Source organism: Carassius gibelio, chromosome B20, assembly GCF_023724105.1.
Source record: "Carassius gibelio isolate Cgi1373 ecotype wild population from Czech Republic chromosome B20, carGib1.2-hapl.c, whole genome shotgun sequence".
Lineage (NCBI taxonomy): Eukaryota > Metazoa > Chordata > Actinopteri > Cypriniformes > Cyprinidae > Carassius > Carassius gibelio.
This window is the reverse complement of record NC_068415.1, coordinates 4,402,650-4,420,813: the sequence shown is the minus strand read 5'-3', so window position 1 is coordinate 4,420,813 and position 18,164 is coordinate 4,402,650. Positions and strand designations below refer to the sequence as shown.

The 18,164-nt window shown below is 36.6% G+C and overlaps 2 protein-coding genes across 3 annotated transcripts; one reads left to right on the top strand and one right to left on the bottom strand.

The window, feature by feature from the left end:
* The first annotated feature begins 5,278 nt into the window (after positions 1 to 5,278).
* chgb (chromogranin B) lies at positions 5,279 to 9,324 on the top strand. Its single transcript, XM_052587122.1, has 5 exons — positions 5,279 to 5,444; positions 5,657 to 5,703; positions 5,789 to 5,882; positions 6,259 to 8,123; positions 9,176 to 9,324. The coding sequence occupies exons 1-5, from the start codon at positions 5,399 to 5,401 to the stop codon at positions 9,230 to 9,232; spliced, it is 2,109 nt and encodes a 702-aa protein (XP_052443082.1). The 5' UTR covers positions 5,279 to 5,398; the 3' UTR covers positions 9,233 to 9,324.
* A 110-nt stretch (positions 9,325 to 9,434) lies between these two features.
* trmt6 (tRNA methyltransferase 6 non-catalytic subunit) lies at positions 9,435 to 17,792 on the bottom strand. 2 transcript variants are annotated; one of them, XM_052587124.1, is made up of 12 exons: positions 17,458 to 17,792; positions 16,909 to 17,039; positions 16,719 to 16,828; positions 16,047 to 16,138; positions 15,881 to 15,964; positions 15,031 to 15,155; positions 14,447 to 14,754; positions 12,117 to 12,202; positions 11,804 to 11,906; positions 11,516 to 11,602; positions 9,974 to 10,180; positions 9,435 to 9,797 (listed from the first exon to the last, which is right to left on the bottom strand). In XM_052587124.1, exons 1-11 carry the CDS (start codon positions 17,565 to 17,567, stop codon positions 10,001 to 10,003), a joined length of 1,416 nt encoding a protein of 471 aa, XP_052443084.1. In that variant the 5' UTR covers positions 17,568 to 17,792; the 3' UTR covers positions 9,435 to 9,797; positions 9,974 to 10,000. The 2 variants fall into 2 exon arrangements, with proteins under 2 accessions (XP_052443084.1, XP_052443083.1); XM_052587123.1 differs by having other exon boundaries at positions 9,435 to 10,180.
* Positions 17,793 to 18,164: the final 372 nt, after the last annotated feature.

Genomic DNA, 18,164 nt, shown 5'->3' with positions numbered 1-18,164 from the left:
TTTGTTTTATAACAATAAATAATTTTATAAATGTCTTTCAATTAAGGGCATTCCTGCTGAATTAAATAATTAATTTATGATAAAACAGTAGTGTAGCCTCTATATTTTTTTTACTAACAAATGAAAAGTTATTTTGCTGTTTTTGTAAACTTAAGCTATCATGTTTACTTGATGAAAGCAATTAATCACATTACTGTTGTCAGTCTGAATTTCTTGCCCTTTTTTTTTTTAACCAGAGATGATGTTAAAAGAGCTACAGGGCAGCATTCGGTCAACTTCATTAACATTCATTCATCTTTGCCCATAAGTCCAGGACTGAAAGGTGAGGTTTAAGATTGACTTCTCTCTTTATTTAGTTTCACACAGCAGTGAATGCCGCCGGTCATGCTGGAACACCAGGCCCATGTTTAAACCTCCTCAGATCATATTATCCAAATGGAAGATCATGCCCGTAGCCTCGAGACACGGGGGATCAGTCTGGTGCACAGTGTTCAAATGTCAGATCTCCGTTAGAAACACCTGCCACTGCGAGTTCTCGTCTGGATCAGGACTGCAGAGGTAATCGGTGATGTCTGATCGATTTCAGATAGGGCACCAGGTCTGTGATCAGCTGACGAGCGTGACCTCTGAGGGTAATTGATGAATCAAAGGAGATCAGCAGGTCATCTTCGATGTGGAAACTTTTGGAAGGATTGGATTAAGTCACTTAATTGGCTGATATTGTCTTTTAAGGCAGACGGTGCTTATCAGCATTTCTCTCATTTCATCACCCTCTCCCCCTTGAGTCCTGAATCCATCAGATTATCTGAAAGATGGAAGGAGGAGATTATGAACTGACATTTAAAATATTTACAAATATAAATGATAAAGCACTACACACACACACACACACACACACATATATATATATATATATATTTGTGTGTGTATATATATATATATATATATATATATATATATATATATATATATATATATATATATATATATATATGTACCTAATTCAAAACATATTCATAACAATATAAGAATTTTCCCTATGTTATTCACATATTTGTGTTGACTATATACATGAGCATTTTACTGTATAAAGTAGTTTATTGCACTTATTATAGTGATAAATTGCCTTGTCAGTGTGCTGATAACATGTTGTAAGTCTTTTGTGAATAATAATATAAGTACCTGAATAAAAATGCCAGGGATTCAATTTTAATGATGGATTGGTCCTTAGTCATCTCTGCAGAAAAAGTTGAACTATAAGATTCTGACCTATAAAGACTTTTGAAAGCTTTCTGGATATTGTCACAGTTCAGTGTAGCCAACATTAAAGTTTTTTTTATCTATTTTTTTATTTTATATTTATATATGTATTTCATATATAATTAGCTTTTGTACTTTTTTTTTTTTAAGAAAAGCTTTTTTTTGCCTTTGCTAATTATAGCATTTTATCTTGTTTTTTGAAGTTGAATTAATTAATTAGTTTATAAAAGTTTACACATTATTATTATTATGATTATGATGATTATAATAATAATAATAATAATAATAATTATTATTATTATTTTGTTCTAGTCCTCAAATGAACCATGCATTTGCAGCATTAATTTAGCCCTTTGGAAATGTCTGGATCCATAACTCCATATATGTTTTCTGAGATAATTATTTTCTTGCAAGAATGAAAGACTCTCTAGCACTTCTACAGTCTACTTCCGTTTCTTTATTGTAGTCAACATTATCTAGTCTGTCTGAATGCTTCAACTCTCACACAAATGTATGGATTTCTCAGACCAGTTTCTGTGGTACATCAATAAACGCATCTGCATGATCAGCCTAATTCAAATACTACTGTTAAAAGTATTTTTTGTTTAATAAAATATTTTTTCAGCAAGAATGCTTTGAATTTATCAAACATGAAGACTTGACAATTTTTTCATTAAAAAGTATAGCTTATTTAAAATGAATGCTGTTCTTTAAAAAAAGAATGTGACACTGGAGATTGGAGTAATGATGCTGAAAATTCAGCTTTGCATCACATAAACATTTTAAAATAGATTCAGGTATTTTAAATTGCAATAATATTACTGTTTTACTGTATTCTTGATCAATTAAAGGCAGATTAGGTATTGGACACTTCTTTGAAACACTGAAAATGGTACTATATTCTTGTAGTAAAAAAAGTAAGTTCTGAATGTTGTAGTAATTAATTGCCATTTACATCTATATCTTTAGATGGACTTTACAAAATATATAAAGGCTTAATTCAATTATGGCTCTTGCAGGGAAATCTGATGACGTCCTGGTCTGTGTTAAAAGGATGCTATATCTGTGTGTTATGGGACAAGAGAGATGATTCAGTCCTAGATGAACACAAAGAGCAGGTTGCAGTAGCTTCTCATCATTGAATGCATAAAAGAGCAGCTCTTTCACTACACACCTGCAGCACTGCTTGTACTGTAACAGACTGCACAGGCCTTTTTTACACTATACACCCTTCAAAACACCTAAACTCCTCAAAAAACGTCTCATGTAGACCAGAGACTCACAATAAAAAAGGATCTGTGTGTTTAATATAAACAAAGCCAGAGGGTGCCATGTTCATATGAAATATATTATTTGACATTGTGAATCCATGAATAACTCTTACTTGTGGCAGTTAGTTGTTCTTAAATCCTAAAGAGTTAAAACCAAAAAAAAAAAAAAAAAACAGTTTTATAATATTTTGCAAGTGTCATATCTGAAGCAGTTTGTGATATAATTCTCAATTGAAGGAAATGTAGGATATGCAAGTTTTACCTTGAAATGCAAGTTCATTATGATAGCACAATGACTTCTAATAAGGCCAATGGTTTTTGTTTTCATTCCCAAATGTCTGTTTTGGAACAATGTAAGCTTTTGTTATCATTATTATGCTTTAAACCACAATAACAAAACATTACGACATTACGGAGCCAGGGGAGCAATGGAGAGAAGAAAGAAAATATAAAAATGATAAGAAAAAAAGAAATCATGCAGGACCTTTATATCACTCAAAGATTTTGAAGATAGAACACAAGTGGACAGTTTTATGTGCCTTTCCGTTTGTACTATGTTGAATAGTACAACAATAGTTTTCTCATTCTTTATAAACCATTGTAAAACAATGCTTCTTGTTAGAAAACTATGAATGTGGAAAGAGTACCTTTTCTTTGATAAAACATAGAGACACCATACCATAACGTTTTCACAACTAAAATTATAGAAAATGTGGGGGACTGTTTCCAGGCACAAAGAGCAAAATCAATATCCTTTTTAAACTGACTGAGAAAATGTTTAACAGGACATAATTTATGAATTATATTGAAAGAAAAAAAAAACACATGTGAGGTAATAACCAAATACGTTCCCACTTAGGATTATTAACAAATTTGGACCAATAAGCAATATAGCAAGACTTAATTGCAACTTCTTTTAGATAATACTCTGCATTTCTATAAGAGAAAAGGAGCTATTTCTGTGCCATACTGTTATATAGACTGTAACATATCTGACATATATGCTGTGTGCAAGCTGAGAAAGCACTTTGGAATTTTACGAGGAAGCGGTCACACAATATATTCACTATACAACCTCAGACCTCCAGCATTCAATAAAAATTCAGCAATATAGCTCGTTTTATGATTCAGAGGATCCAAAAAGGAGAAGATCAAAGCCAGTAAAGCCCTGAAAGTGCAGAATCTTCTGCTAGCCAGCGTCTGTTGTTTCTGCATGCAAATGACTTTGATTAAAGCCAAACAAACCTGACTATATTCTGGGGACCCATCTGAGCTCAAATCAATTAGTAAATCAGCTAGTTTGTATTTGGTACACTTTGCACCCTGCATCTTATTCTCCCTGTTTATCGTGTCTACATATGCACAGCGATGACTAAAAGCTTCACTCTTTTTTGACTGAATAAATAATGAACAGGGATCTCGGCTTTAGAGGAAAGATGTCTATATAATTCATTGCATTCGAGCTTCACAAGCATGACGGATACGTTGCGTTTTCTTTTTCCAAGCGTGCCGGAGGTCCGATTTCCCCGGGGAGGGAGAAAGATGACAATAAATGTGATGAATACCGGGATGCTACAGATATTACTTGCTTCGTGTTCTGGTTTATAACAAAAACAACAGCACACGTTGAAATCCATTACTATATGATGAGATAGGGCCATGCAATAATCACTCATTTATTCATGAGACTCATTATGCTGGGTTTAATTAAAAGACATTTATCAACGCTTCTCAGACCCAGCCTCAAAACTGATATCATAGCTCAATCAGATATCTCATATGCCAAGTGCAATGCCAAACAGAATGTTTAGTACTCATAAGAAACAGTCTTATAATAAAACTATCACCCAAAACCCAATAAGAAATTTGCTTAATATTAAATGCATGTCATAGAAGACCGAAATGTTTATTACGCCAACTGTCCGTTACTTAATCGAACTGTCACATGAAAATTTAACAGCAAATTACATAATCTTCTCACACGTGAACCAGAAAACATAGTCACTAGTGCCCTTGTCTGGATTTGACAAGACTGAAATGTGGCCCTTCCCTTGCTCTGTTTGTGTAGACAATAAATCAAAACCCCTCTTTAACATTTTGCAGCTCTTAAAAACTCCGACTGCCCCGTGACGGCCCAGTTACCACAGCAACTACAGCATCCCAGGTGCTATCCTTCTGCTGAAACTCCGAGCACCTGTACCAAACATTAGTTTGCGGTTTCACAATTCCCTCATGACACACACCATGAACGAAGTGGGCGTCTGAGAGTTGCACAACATTCTGTCCGATTTCAAAGGACACATAATTGTTTATCCAATTATGTACCCTACAATATTTTACAATAAGCATTATTCAGATAGGACGAACAATTAATTAAATGAATAATATAGCACTACAGGATTCCAGCAGGAATTTAATTACTTCTTATTGAGTTGTTGGTATTATATTTCTCTTTATAACTAAAAACACAAAATCACGTATGACTGGAAGGTCACATGAGATTTATAAAATAAGTCTTTTAATATAAGGGAAGACTAGGGTTAGTTTTCACACTCCTGTTTAATGTAACTCGACACACAATAGGCTAAAACTCTTGGGCTGGATATAAGCAGAATATAAATTAAAATAAATAAATAAATGCAGCGACATCACCGATCAGAAAATGTCATTAAAGTCTCATTAAGGTTTCACATTGGTCGTGACGTTAGCAACCCACAAACCCTGCGCGCCCCACCGCGAGCTCAAAACAGACGCAGCGCGCGCTCTGAGGTGCAGCACGCGAAACGGAGCTCTTCTCTGCTGCTTGAGACTGCAAAGACGAAAGCTGTTCCGGATAACATCAAGAGCAGAAAACATATGTGTGCATCATGAAGTTTGCGGCTTTAGTCTGTTTGGTTGTTTTCTTCGCTGCAGGTAAGTGAAATATTCTTAATGTACACAAAGAATCATTGAATAAATCATTTCAGCACCATGGTCAGCGACAAAACAAATTGTAGATCACAACGGGAAATTGCTTTCAGCGGGTTTTGCACGAGTAAAACGTATGGATAATTGGTGATATCAAAATGAATAAGCTTTTACATAGTGATTTGAACAAATATAAATAAAGGCTTTTACTATCTCAGATGGGGAGTCCATGCCAGTCGAGCAGGACAGCCAAAGAGAAGACCTGGTATGCTGTAGCTTCTATGTCTATAAGAAAAAAAAATCCTTTATTGTTTTACTTCTTTTGGTTAAAGCATGTACTTTAATTTCAGATTACCCAGTGTTTAGTTCACATCCTTTCAAAGGCATTGTATGAGACCGATGATACTCCACTGCATCCAGAATGCAAAAACATCCTTAGACCAGGTACGTTACTTTGCACTGTTTACACTGTTGCTTCATTGTGTTATTGAGGAGAAGGTTTCATTTATTAGTAAACAACTTCACTGGAGAATTCTTATTCAGGTTATTCTTGCACAACTCTGTTTGATCTTACATCTAAATCTATTAAATATATAATTTGGGCATATAACTTGGGAACAGTCAGACTACATTATTGTCACAGTTTATAACCGCAGTACATCGTGCTTGGTGGATGAGACAGTTTCGGGTCAGTGGTTTCACTCTAAGACTGTGAAATAATTGGATGTATTCATGCAATGCATAAGCAATGGAGTGAAAATTATTTACAAATCATTTGCATGAGTGTTTTGTGCCAATTTGAATCTCTCCATGAATTTAGGATCAGGTCATTCATCAGTTGTGAAAGACGAGGATGACACCCTAGAACCAGTTCAAGAAGAACTAATAAAGCCAAGAGGAGAGTCTAAAGTCAAGGAGGAACTCATTGAGGATCTTCTCAAAACTAACAAACGGGAGGAGATGGATGACGAGCGAAGCCAGGAAGAGTTCCCAAGTTTTCTGAAAAGAAGAATGAAAGAAAAACGTGACGAACTGGATGACGAGCGAAGCCAAGAAGAGTTCCCAAGTTTTCTGAAAAGAAGAATGAAAGAAAAACGTGACGAACTGGATGACGAGCGAAGCCAAGAAGAGTTCCCAAGTTTTATGAAAAGAATATTGAACGAAAAACGTGACGAACTGGATGACGAGCGAAGCCAGGAAGAGTTCCCAAGTTTTATGAAAAGAAGAATGAAAGAAAAACGTGACGAACTGGATGACGAGCGAAGCCAAGAAGAGTTCCCAAGTTTTATGAAAAGAAGAATGAAAGAAAAACGTGACGAACTAGATGACGAGCGAAGCCAGGAAGAGTTCCCAAGTTTTATGAAAAGAAGAATGAAAGAAAAACGTGACGAACTGGATGACGAGCGAAGCCAAGAAGAGTTCCCAAGTTTTATGAAAAGAAGAATGAAAGAAAAACGTGACGAACTAGATTATGACCGGAGCCAGGAAGAGTTCCCAAGTTTCTATAAAAGAAGCAACAAGCATAAAAGGGCAGATCCCGACGATGAGAGAAGCCAAGAGGAATTTCCCCAGAAAAGACACGTTTCTGTCCTTTACAAACGTGATAATCTTGATGAGGAGCGCAGCCAGGAGGAATTCCCTCTGTATGATTATAAAAGGACTCATCTTCTGACCAGCAAAGAAAAACGTGAAGAGTCGGACTATGATAGAAGCCAAGAATTATTCCCAAGTTACACCCACAAAAGAAACCATGGGGATGGAGAAGAAGAGGATGAGGAGAGTGAGGAAAGAGAGAAGCGGATCTGGAAGCCATCACATCGATACCACCACAAGAAAAAGCAACACAAACGCAGTGAGAATGAGGATTTCGAAGAACCAGACTATTACAGAAGTCAAGAAGACTTCCCAAGCTACAGCCAAAAAAGAAGCCATGGGGATAGCAGGGACTACAAACCAAATGAAGACCTGCTGAACAAGCATATTAATGAGGACTTAAACTCTCGGGAAGAGAGATCTGAAGAGGTAGACGAGGATACAGCAAAGCGATACTGGAAACCCACCCATAGATACCATCATAAGAAGCACCACAAAAGACCCGTGGAAAAAAGGTACGAGGACTCAGAGGAAAGTGAGGAAATGGATAAAAGGATCTGGAAGCCAACACACAGATATCACCATAAGAAGCTTCATCACAAGCGTGGCGACTCCACAGAGCTCAAGGATGAAGATGAACCCATCTCACAGAAGACTCACAGTCTCCATGACTCAACAGGCAATGAAGAGGAAGAAGAAGAAAATGTTCATGAGCTTAATGAAAAGAGGCGTCCCTTAACCAGCCAAGAGGAGGAAGATGAGCTGAAGAAAGGACACCCGAGTTTTGCAGAGGAGAAGCAGGACAGGGAGGCTGCGTTGCGGTACCTAACAAAAAAGAAGAATGAGTTAAAGGAACGTCTACTTAGCAAAGGTGATGTCTATGAGAAGCGTTCCCCATGGATTTACAGAGGATTCTACCATCCAGCCTGGTATAAGAGAGGCCATAAGGTGGATGAAAGCACTGACCAGCACCCCTACCATAAACTAGAGGACTTTGCTGAGACTCTCCGGTACAAAAGAGGCCTGCTTACTAATGGGGAGTCATTCGAGGAGGAAAAGGGTGTCCCCCAACAGAAGCTTCTCACACCAGAGGTATAGTCTGATCTGTCTAAGTGACCATACATTTATTACCAGTAACATCTCCCGAGGGTTACCAGAGGTTAAAAGTCTTTCTTAAGGTTAATATTTAATGTATTACCACTTGTTAGGTCTGAAACCATAAGACCTGTAATCACTAGGCCAATGATTCCCAACCCTATTCTTGAAGGCCACTTAACAACAGACTCCAAGCAAAAATTGTATCTTAAGAGGAACAACACCATTTCATTGGACCAGTGCCCTTAAAGGGACATCTCCGTACCTCTAAAAGGTTCATAGTACTACCTTAAGGTCCCATTTTACTACAAGGTAGTATAAATATGTCTCTTTAAGATTACTGCCCCAGTGACAAGTTGTTGTACCCCTAAAGATAAGTTTTTTTTTGCACATTTTGTCTGACAGTGCACAATTTCTGGTGTCTCCATTTCTGGTGACGCCACGTCATGGAATGGGTGTTAAATAAGAGATATCCAAAATGTGCACTGCTGGGGAGCCCCTGGGAAAGGCAATATACTAGGGTTTCAATCCTGCTCCAGGAGACCCACTGTCCTGGACAGCTCATTTCTAATCTGCTCCAACACACCTGCCTGTGATTTTCAAGCAATTCTCTGGTGTGTTTGATCAGGGCTGGATCTAAACTCTGCAGGGCAGTGGGAATCAAGAAACAGAGGTTAAGACCTTTGCACTAGGTTTCAAAACCAAAATGTAACTATTGGCCCCACTGAGCTCTAAAGTCTACATGCTATACAACAAACTTAAGGGTGTACAAGGATAAACTCAGGATGCTTAGAGTATCATTCCTAAACATGACAAGGATCTTGAATAACTAAAAGGCACTTCCCTATAACTTTCCTACTGGGAGTGTGGAAATAGGATATTTCACTAGAGTAACAACATTTCTTTCATTCATAAACAACTTTATGGCAGACTGCAATGATTGCATGCAGACACAAAACTCCAGGGACTGATTAAAGCAATAGTTTTTAAGCATAACTTAAAATAGTTTTGAAACATAAGTACTGCATTTAACTCTTGTTTTCTTTCAGTTAAAAGAACTTGAGAAACTGGCCTCTGTGGATCAACAGATGAAAGAGACAACTTAACCATTCGAGACATCATTTTCTTGCCCTGCCCGATTTCAGTGAGCTTTGTGTGTTCTTTTGCTGCTTTAGATGAATGCATTACTATATGTCGTACCTGATTACAACAACTGCATTAGAATTTTGTTATTGGTGTAAGTCAGTGTTTAACATGAGAGTCTGAGAAATAAAACCTTCTATAAAAGGCGAAAGAAGCATGATAATACCATGTGAATCATTTCTCTCTTTATTACATCATAAAATAAAAATAAAATAAAAAATGCCCATGTACTATTGACTGCAAATTTTAATGCATGCTACTTTACAACTGTGAAAAATTGTTGTTCCTCTTTATGGCTTTCCATAGAATCTCTGCATTGTTTATATTTAATAAAATATGTAATTATGGGACCAAAGCTGATGAATGCAGTTATCATTTGTTTTTTGATGCTGGACACCTTTTGAAATGTATTAAAAACAGATAAATGTTTACTTGGGCAATGATGCATTTTGTGAGCAAAACTTGGTTATTCGCCAGGTGCAGAGGATGCTGAAAAAGCAGCGCATGTTTTCCTTCCTCCACAACTTGCTAAAAAAATGTAATAAATAAAGATGAGAACATTGATGTAACTGTTAAATGCAAATATTGTCAAAAAGAAATAAACGTCGATAACAGACTTTGAATAATAAAGTCATGCAACTCGTACAGAGAATAAAGCACTGCCTGAATGTGTGAGTCCAACACTGATTTGGTTTTCTTCTCACCTAAATAAGTTAAACTAAACTAATTGCCTAAGCAGAGCTGTCACATGATGAACTAATCTTATCCAGTTTCAGCCTCTTGGCGACAGGCTCCTCTGCTTTGTGCTGATTTCTAGCTTTCGCAGCATCTGCAGCGACCGTGGTTCCGGACAGGAGATACCCTCCGCCTCCACTCATGAGCAGCACTGGATGAGTCCGGTTGGGCAACACCTGAAACAATGATACAGAAGTGAATGAGTCAAAGCCCTCTAGGGGTGGGTGGTATGACCAAAATCTTATTTCACAGCATGAGTCATCTTATATAACAGAAATTATATCACAATGCATCTGTTTTTCCAGGAAACACAACAAAAAAAGTTAACACATAACTGTGCCAATAAAAAAAAAAAAAAAAAAAGCTAATTAAAATAATACATTTTTATTTGTTGTATTTTGAACTTGATGTACACTACCTTTCAAATGTTTAGTTAGTTCTTTTTTTAAGTTTTATGTTCACCAAGGCTGCATTTATTTGAACAAAAATACAGTGATATGGTGGAATATTACTAGAATTTAAAATGGAGAATAACTGTTTTCTAAAAAAAAAAAAAAAAGCACAAAAATCAGGGCATGTCAAAACTTCTCCAGGCCGCCAAAACCCCCTAGACCACAAAAGGATAATATATTTTAAAATGTAGTTTATTTGTGATATAAGCCCCTTTTGGTCCCGGAAAATTGCTGGAACATTGTCAGATCGCCTTCTGTATGAACACAAACAAGTCGGGGACCTAGTAACATTGTTGGGTTCAGTCCCGGAACAAGCTCTGTGTGAACAAAAGCCAGAACTAATGCCGTAAAGGGGGTGTCGTATTGATGACGCACGTTATTGTGCAACTCTTTTACCAGGTGTTTTTAAGGCAGATCAACATTCGCAAAAACAAAAAATGAGTAAACTGTAATGAAGCTGAGATCAGTTAGTTCCTCACTTTCCGCGCTGAAGCTGAGATCGTTCACCAGCTTAAGTGAAAGTTAATGTGCCTAGCGTTTTCAACTCATAAATTACATGTCACATCCTGACGTCACGTGTCTTTACGGGACCTTTACGGGTTGTGTGTGAACACACGCACATATTCCAGGTAATTAGTGGCAGTGTGAAAGGGGCAAAATCTAGTGACCCGGAAATGATTGCCGGGACACTTTACCCGTGAATTTTCTGGAATCACAGTGTAATTTTGTGAAGAGTCATACATTTTATTCAGGATTAATATAAAGTTCACAAGAACAATATTTCATTTAAGATTTATTTGTAACAGCATAAAAGTCTTGCGGTCTATTTTCATCAAATTAATGCATCCTTGATGAATAAAAGTATCAAATTATATATACAAAAACAACAACAAAAAAAACTAAGGAATACTTGAATAGTAGTGTAAATAAAAAGAATAACAGCAAATAAAAGTCTGGCATTAGAGAAAATACACCTTATGACACAAAAAAACAAGACCGATATAGCACAAACAATAAATACATAAAACTATTTGTGTACGTGATGCAGTAAAGAATTACCTGATAATGCCTGAGCCAGGAATCTGTTAATCTGAGACTGATTGCTCCTCCTTGTTCCCTGAGTTTTGTGTAGCACTCAATCAACGGCTGTCCAAAAGATATCAGACCGTAAATATTGCAGAAAGCAGTTTTTAAAGCACAAATCGTTTTTAAAGCTATGACACTCCATAATTTATGGTAATTTTTAGGCTTTCTGGGAACTTGACAACAACTTTCATTCTGACATATTGCTAAATAACGTGTTTGGATGAACTGCCTGCCTTTTTAACAACAAACCAATCTGTTTACCTCTCTGTACTGGCAGTACACTACGAACGGTCGTGAAGGTGCTAAAAACTTCAGCAGACCCATTAACACGGGACAGGGGTGGAAGCGACTAGCAATCACCAACCTGAAACAAATAAATAGTTCAATCAGCCTCCCCATATTAATTAGGTAAATCACTGGAAGACTACATACAAAACAGCTTAAATCGATAGAAAATATGACATAAGACTCATCAATTTAACCATACATCACTTATATGAACTGTCAGTCACATGAAATCATATACAAAATCTGAACAATCTTTCTGCTATATAACAGAAAGCACAAAACATACCCATCTGCATTCCTGCCCTCTAACAGAGCAGCAGCTGAAGATAACTTCTTCCTCTTCTCCTCCATTTTCAGCTTCTTCTCTTGAGCCTTTAAGGTCAGAAAGACCAATCAAATATTAATGTGAAATTTAAAAAAAAATCTAAAAAGACACCTTTTCCACCCCGAGTAGTTAAATTTTCCCACAAACAATGTTCAGAAGTGTATGTACAGGCATCTAACAAGAAGTCTGGTTTTGCTTGTTTTGTTTTCTTCACACATCTCCTTTCACACACACTTCACCTCAAGCTGCTCTTCTTTTAAACTTCTGTCTCTTTGGAAATCAAGTAGTCATTTGAAAACACTAAAAAGGGGTAAATGTTTTATCATTGCGAAAATGACACCAAAACTGAGGGACAGTCAAAATTTGGTTACAGATTAACAAATGTAAAAAAACAAAAAAAAACATACTTTTTTTTTGTGTTCATTCAACTGTTTAAATAATGTAAAAAAAAAAAAAGATTATTTAAATTATATTAATAATTTAAAGGAACACTCCACCGTTTTTTGAAATAGGGCTTATTCACATTATTTCCTACATTTAGATAGGTGGGCAAATGCATTTTTGTGTCAGTGCATGCATTGTTTTAGTTTGACTGGGTCGGCGTTAGCTTAGCTTAGCACAATGAATGGAATCCTTTGTTGCCAGCTAGCATGGCCTGAGTAAAAGTGATCAAAAAAAAAAAAAAAACCCACCTAATTACTTCTTGTGGCCTGCGTATTCACAACGAGTACAAATAGCGATCCAGATTAACACTAGGCGATTTCCTAGGCAGATATTGACTTGGGACTATATTATGGGGAAGCACAGGCGAAGCACTGCTGCTTAGGCGAAGCACTGCTACTTCGGCGCAGAGAATCACGCAACAAATGAAATCCCACGACTTCCGTCAACATACCGGCGTGAATAGTAGCTGCCTGGCTATTTTCCTTACAGTACACGAATGGCGATGAACATGGCTGATTTTGAGAGAGACGAAGAGGCTGACTTCTCAGACAGTCAAGAACCAGAACCATACCTATTTGAACCAGAGTTTACAGAAGACGAGCTGCGTGCTTTGGAAATAGAACGACAGGAGGAGGAGGTTGCGATCGCTCAACAGCCTGAGGACGTGAGGATGAGAGCCAACATGAACTGGTGGTGTGAATGTGGGGGAATATGCCAATCTATGCCGACGGAAATAGAGTGTCTGTGCTGTAGAGAGTGGGACATGTTTTTGCCATTGATGACCAGGCTCAACACGTCAGATCAAGATGAGTGTGCCCGAAGTTGTGTCACATCTACAGAGGATTTCACGGCGCTGATCCATTCTGCAGTACTCGATTTTTTTTTCCGGTGTGACAAAGTGAACTGGAAAAAATGCCCCACGCCGAATGGACCAAATGGACAGCTGTCCACAGAGTAAGTGATTATTTTAATCACGACGCATGTATAGATCGACCCATATTATACCTGTATTCACATAGAGTTTATGCTTTCATGTGTTGCGTGATATCTCTGCGCCGAAGTAGCAGTGCTTCGCCTAAGCAGCAGTGCTTCGCCTGTGCTTCCCCATAATATAGTCCCAAGCCAATATCTGCCTAGGAAATCGCCTAGTGTTAATCTGGATCGCTATTTGTACTCATTGTGAATACGCAGGCCACAAGAAGTAATTAGGTGGGGTTTTTTTTATTTTTTGATCACTTTTACTCAGGCCATGCTAGCTGGCAACAAAGGATTCCATTCATTGTGCTAAGCTAAGCTAACGCCGACCCAGTCAAACTAAAACAATGCATGCACTGACACAAAAATGCATTTGCCCACCTATCTAAATGTAGGAAATAATGTGAATAAGCCCTATTTCAAAAAACGGTGGAGTGTTCCTTTAAAAAAGGAAAGTTTCGGGCTTTGATACAAATACACAGAATTATAAATAGTTTCTTTAAATTGACATATAAAAGTTACATTTTTATTTTAGTTTGTGTTTATGTTTTTAAATGAACAATTTTTTAAGCAATTATTATTATTATACTTAAATTCATATTTTAAAACGATAAGTTTAGGTCTTCGACCAAATATAATGCATTTTTAAATAGTTTGTGCTTATTTGGATTTTTGTTTAAATTATTAAATAATTAGTTTTTATTTTATTTTTTTAAATGGTAATAATTAGTATTTAGAACTATTTCTAAATAATTTAAAAAAAGGTTTGGTCTTAGACAACAAAAGCAAAAGCAGCAAAGGTAAAAGATGAAGGCATGGGAACTTTAGCATGATGGGAAATATGCATGTAAAGATCATGTGAGAAACCTTACCCTCTGTTCTCGCAGTCTTTCTCTCTCCACTCTCCTCATTTCCTCTTGCGGGTCGACGCTGACCTCCATGCTCTGAGGTTCTGAGCTCTTCTCCTCAGACACACCTGAGGTTTCCTGAGAGGACTCGGATCGTCCGTTCCCCTCTGCATCCTTCTCTGACAGATCCAGGGTTCCAGCCAACAGAGCGTTCACTTTGCATAACGGGAACTCATGCAGCGTCTCGTGGAAGTGTGACGGAAAGCCGAAGCTCTCCATGCCGGCTCTCGTTGGGCCTCCACCGGGATACATCTGAATCACTGAGCCATAACCTGACAAACATCTGGATCATCAGTACAGTGTAATAGTGTTTGGTTAATACAATTTATTAGAAATGTGGGTAACCAAACATTCGATTGTCCACACTGACGTACAGTTATTTTTTTTTTATACTATGAAAGTCACCAATCGTTTGATTACCCATATTCTCCAAAATATCTTCTGATGTTAAACAGGAGAAAGAAACTCATACAGGTTTGGAGTAACTTTAGGATGAGTAAATGATGACAGAATTCTCATTTTGTAAAAATCAAGTAAAGTGTGATCACCTCCCATTCTCTCCATCACCGAGCCCAACACAAGTCCAGCACAGGTCTCAAAAACAAGGATTTTACTGCCGGCGTGGATGTTCCCCAGAGTCAAAATCTGAGCCAATGTGTCGTAGCGCAGGTGACTAAAACAGAGCAAAAACATTTACAATACAGTATATTTCCCAAACTGGAAAATATATCATTTTAACAAACACAAAAATAAAACACTTTTCCTTTTTTGAAGAAAGATTACATATTTACTTGCATGTGATTTGACCAACATTACCCAACATCAGAGAGGTGCGGTGTTAATAATGCTAACTAAAATGAAATTAAACTTGATTAAAAATTGTTTTCATTAAGTGAAATAAAGCTGAAATATCAATTTAAAAAACATTTATTTTGGCAACTGACTGAAATAAAATGACTTCAAGTTGAAGTATTAAAATGACTAAAATAGAAATAAAAATAAATTAAAGATACAAATAAATATTTTAAAAAGTACTTACAAACTTACTAAAACAAGCAAAAATGAAACCAACTGAATGAAAACTATATAGTGTAAATAAATAATGTATATAAATAATAATAGAAAAAAATGGAGAAAGGTGACAATTAAAATATGTTTAGAACTCCGTAAAATATTAACCTAAAATCTGCAAGTAAATTTTTTAGGTCAAATGGATTCAGATGACAAAAAAAGTCTGGAAATCCCTTTACTACTATATGTATATATTGAAAGATATCCTTATAATATGACCCTTAAAAGAATACTTAGCTAAATGATAAACTATCTAATTATATCAGGTAACTCATGGGTTCAAAAATGGTAAGGATGGGGTTCAAGTATTTCTTGAAGTTCACAAACCATATTTTCCCTGGTTCTCTGCCGTGGTACATCATGGCAAGGAGTCGAGTGGAGGGTTTCAGGATTGTTATGTTACTCTCGTACCTGTACACATAAGGCCAAGAACTTTATGACTGATATATTCCATGTGACTGACAAATATGAATGAAAAATGGTTAGAACTCACTTTTTCTTTTTCTTCTTGATGTATTTCTCTTGAGCAAATTCAGTTTTGTCCTTGAATGTTGTACTGTTGTCTATGAGCTGCTGGACGATCTCCTTAAAAACACACACGATTGGACATGTGAGCAAAATGGATTTGTAACTACATACAAACAAATGGTTTGGCCTGCTGTCGAGTGCTGTTGCTTTTTTTTACCGTATTTTCCACACTATAAAGCGCACCTAAAAGCCTTTAATTTTCTCAAAAAAACGACAGTGCGCCTTATAATCCAGAGCGCCTTATATATGGATCAAGGCGCTCTGTCAAAATGTTGACATTCCCTTAAGCACAGCTCCATTTAGTGGATGCATAACGCAGTCAAACGTTTGACTGCAGTTATCCTCTATTCTATGCGCCTTATAATCCAGTGCGCCTTATAGTGCGGAAAACACGGTACTTTATGATGTCTTTACATATAATACAAACAATTATTTTAAAGGGACATCATTTTTCTTGGTGCAAAAAGAAGACCTGTAAAGTTCCAAAGACTAAAGTCTCAAATCCAAAGAGAAAAAATCCCATAGACTTGCATATTATACTGACTTGAGTCAAATTCTGAGACCAGAAAATACAAAATCTTGTTTAGAAATGTTCTGGTTAACATGCATCACTAGAAAACCTGACTCCGGTACATACCTGGCCTTTTAACCCTTGCTCTTTCAGCGTTTCAATATCATCTCTGCTCAGTTTCTGAGATCTGCCGTCATCCACTATGTGTCTATTATCCTGACCTGCTTCCTTAGAATCTGTGACAGGAGAAAAGATCAATGTATTCTCATCTCATCACCAAGAAACTCAATGAATCCACAGATAACAGCATCATTACCCAAAGAGTCTCCCGAGTGTTTTGCTGCCTTGATTTTGAGTGAGCCGCCGGCTTCGATTTCAAACACGGCCCCGTACAGCTGCCCGACTGCATTGTCCAAGAAGAACCACTGCTTCTCAAAGATCACTTTCCTAAGAGACAAAATGTCAAATCAAAGCAAACGAGGACAGCACAAGCACTTAACAGGAGTGAAATGTGACAGATAAGATTACAAATGCTTATTCCTAAACATTAATGGTAATTCTATATATTTTTTGCATTTAATAAAATATACAATTGGCTCCAAAAGTACTTTTTTTTTTTTCTTTCAGAACAATTTTTGAGTTTTCAAATTTACATAGTTGTCACGCCTGCCGCAGAAAGCAATGTCTTTTACATATCAATGTTTCAAAGCAATTAAACCTTTTATGTACAAGTTTAGTTTAGTATTTAAATCCCAGATTGTTAATGTGGTCTCAGATTTTATATACCATTTTACGCAAAACCTCAAGGCCTTTAAACTGAATTTAAAAGATCACATTTAATTAAAGTTTGATTTGGTTAACTCACTTTTTATTTTCGATCTGCACTGATTTGAAGATATCTCCTCTCTTCAGCACTACATAGTCTCCGTAACTGATTCTGTCCTCTTTATCACTGTCCTTTACACACTCCGCCATTTACTGCGATCAGCGTGGATAAAGATCGACCGAGGGATGTTTGGAAACTAGTGGACACTTTAACTAACCTGACACAAAAGTGGTAATGTTTATTACGATAAATAGGGAAATAATTTGACTAATTTCACACAAACGATGCTTCTTTCAACACGTGTGTTCTGTCTCTTCCTGTTCCGAAAGGCCAGTTAATCGAGCGCTGATTTCCAGAGCCACAGCCAGTCAGGAAGTCTAGCAAGTCACAGATCAAAGCGATTTTAGTCGGTCTCACTTAAATAGTTAATGAATTAACTTTACATTAGGTTTATACTAACAAAAAATACTAACATGGTTATCTGAACATGTACAGACAATGACTATATCATGTGAGGTCATTATGTATTGCCACTGTATTTACGAAGGTAAAAAGTGTAATAAAAAGTGCTGGATATATTATGATTATCGTTACTAACATATTGGCAACTTAAAAGTGCATATATTGCATGTAGTTTATGTATGTATAATATAGTTATATCCTATTCGGTACAATTATTCAAAACGAAAGGGCTGATTTAAAAAAAAAAATAGTGACGTAGCAGGGTTATTATAGTTTACTAAAAC

What these genes read in the sequence shown, in the direction of transcription:
- trmt6 (XM_052587123.1), bottom strand. Translation starts at nt 17,567, where the DNA reads ATGGCGGAGTGTGTAAAGGACAGTGATAAAGAGGACAGAATCAGTTAC. An exon ending in ATCAAGAAGAAAAAGAAAAA is followed by an intron (nt 15,965 to 16,046) that starts GTGAGTTCTAAC and finishes TTATGTGTACAG; the next exon opens with GTACGAGAGTAACATAACAA. An exon ending in AAAGACTGCGAGAACAGAGG is followed by an intron (nt 12,203 to 14,446) that starts GTAAGGTTTCTC and finishes CTGACCTTAAAG; the next exon opens with GCTCAAGAGAAGAAGCTGAA.
- chgb (XM_052587122.1), top strand. Translation starts at nt 5,399, where the DNA reads ATGAAGTTTGCGGCTTTAGTCTGTTTGGTTGTTTTCTTCGCTGCAG. An exon ending in ACAGCCAAAGAGAAGACCTG is followed by an intron (nt 5,704 to 5,788) that starts GTATGCTGTAGC and finishes CTTTAATTTCAG; the next exon opens with ATTACCCAGTGTTTAGTTCA. An exon ending in CAAAAACATCCTTAGACCAG is followed by an intron (nt 5,883 to 6,258) that starts GTACGTTACTTT and finishes CCATGAATTTAG; the next exon opens with GATCAGGTCATTCATCAGTT.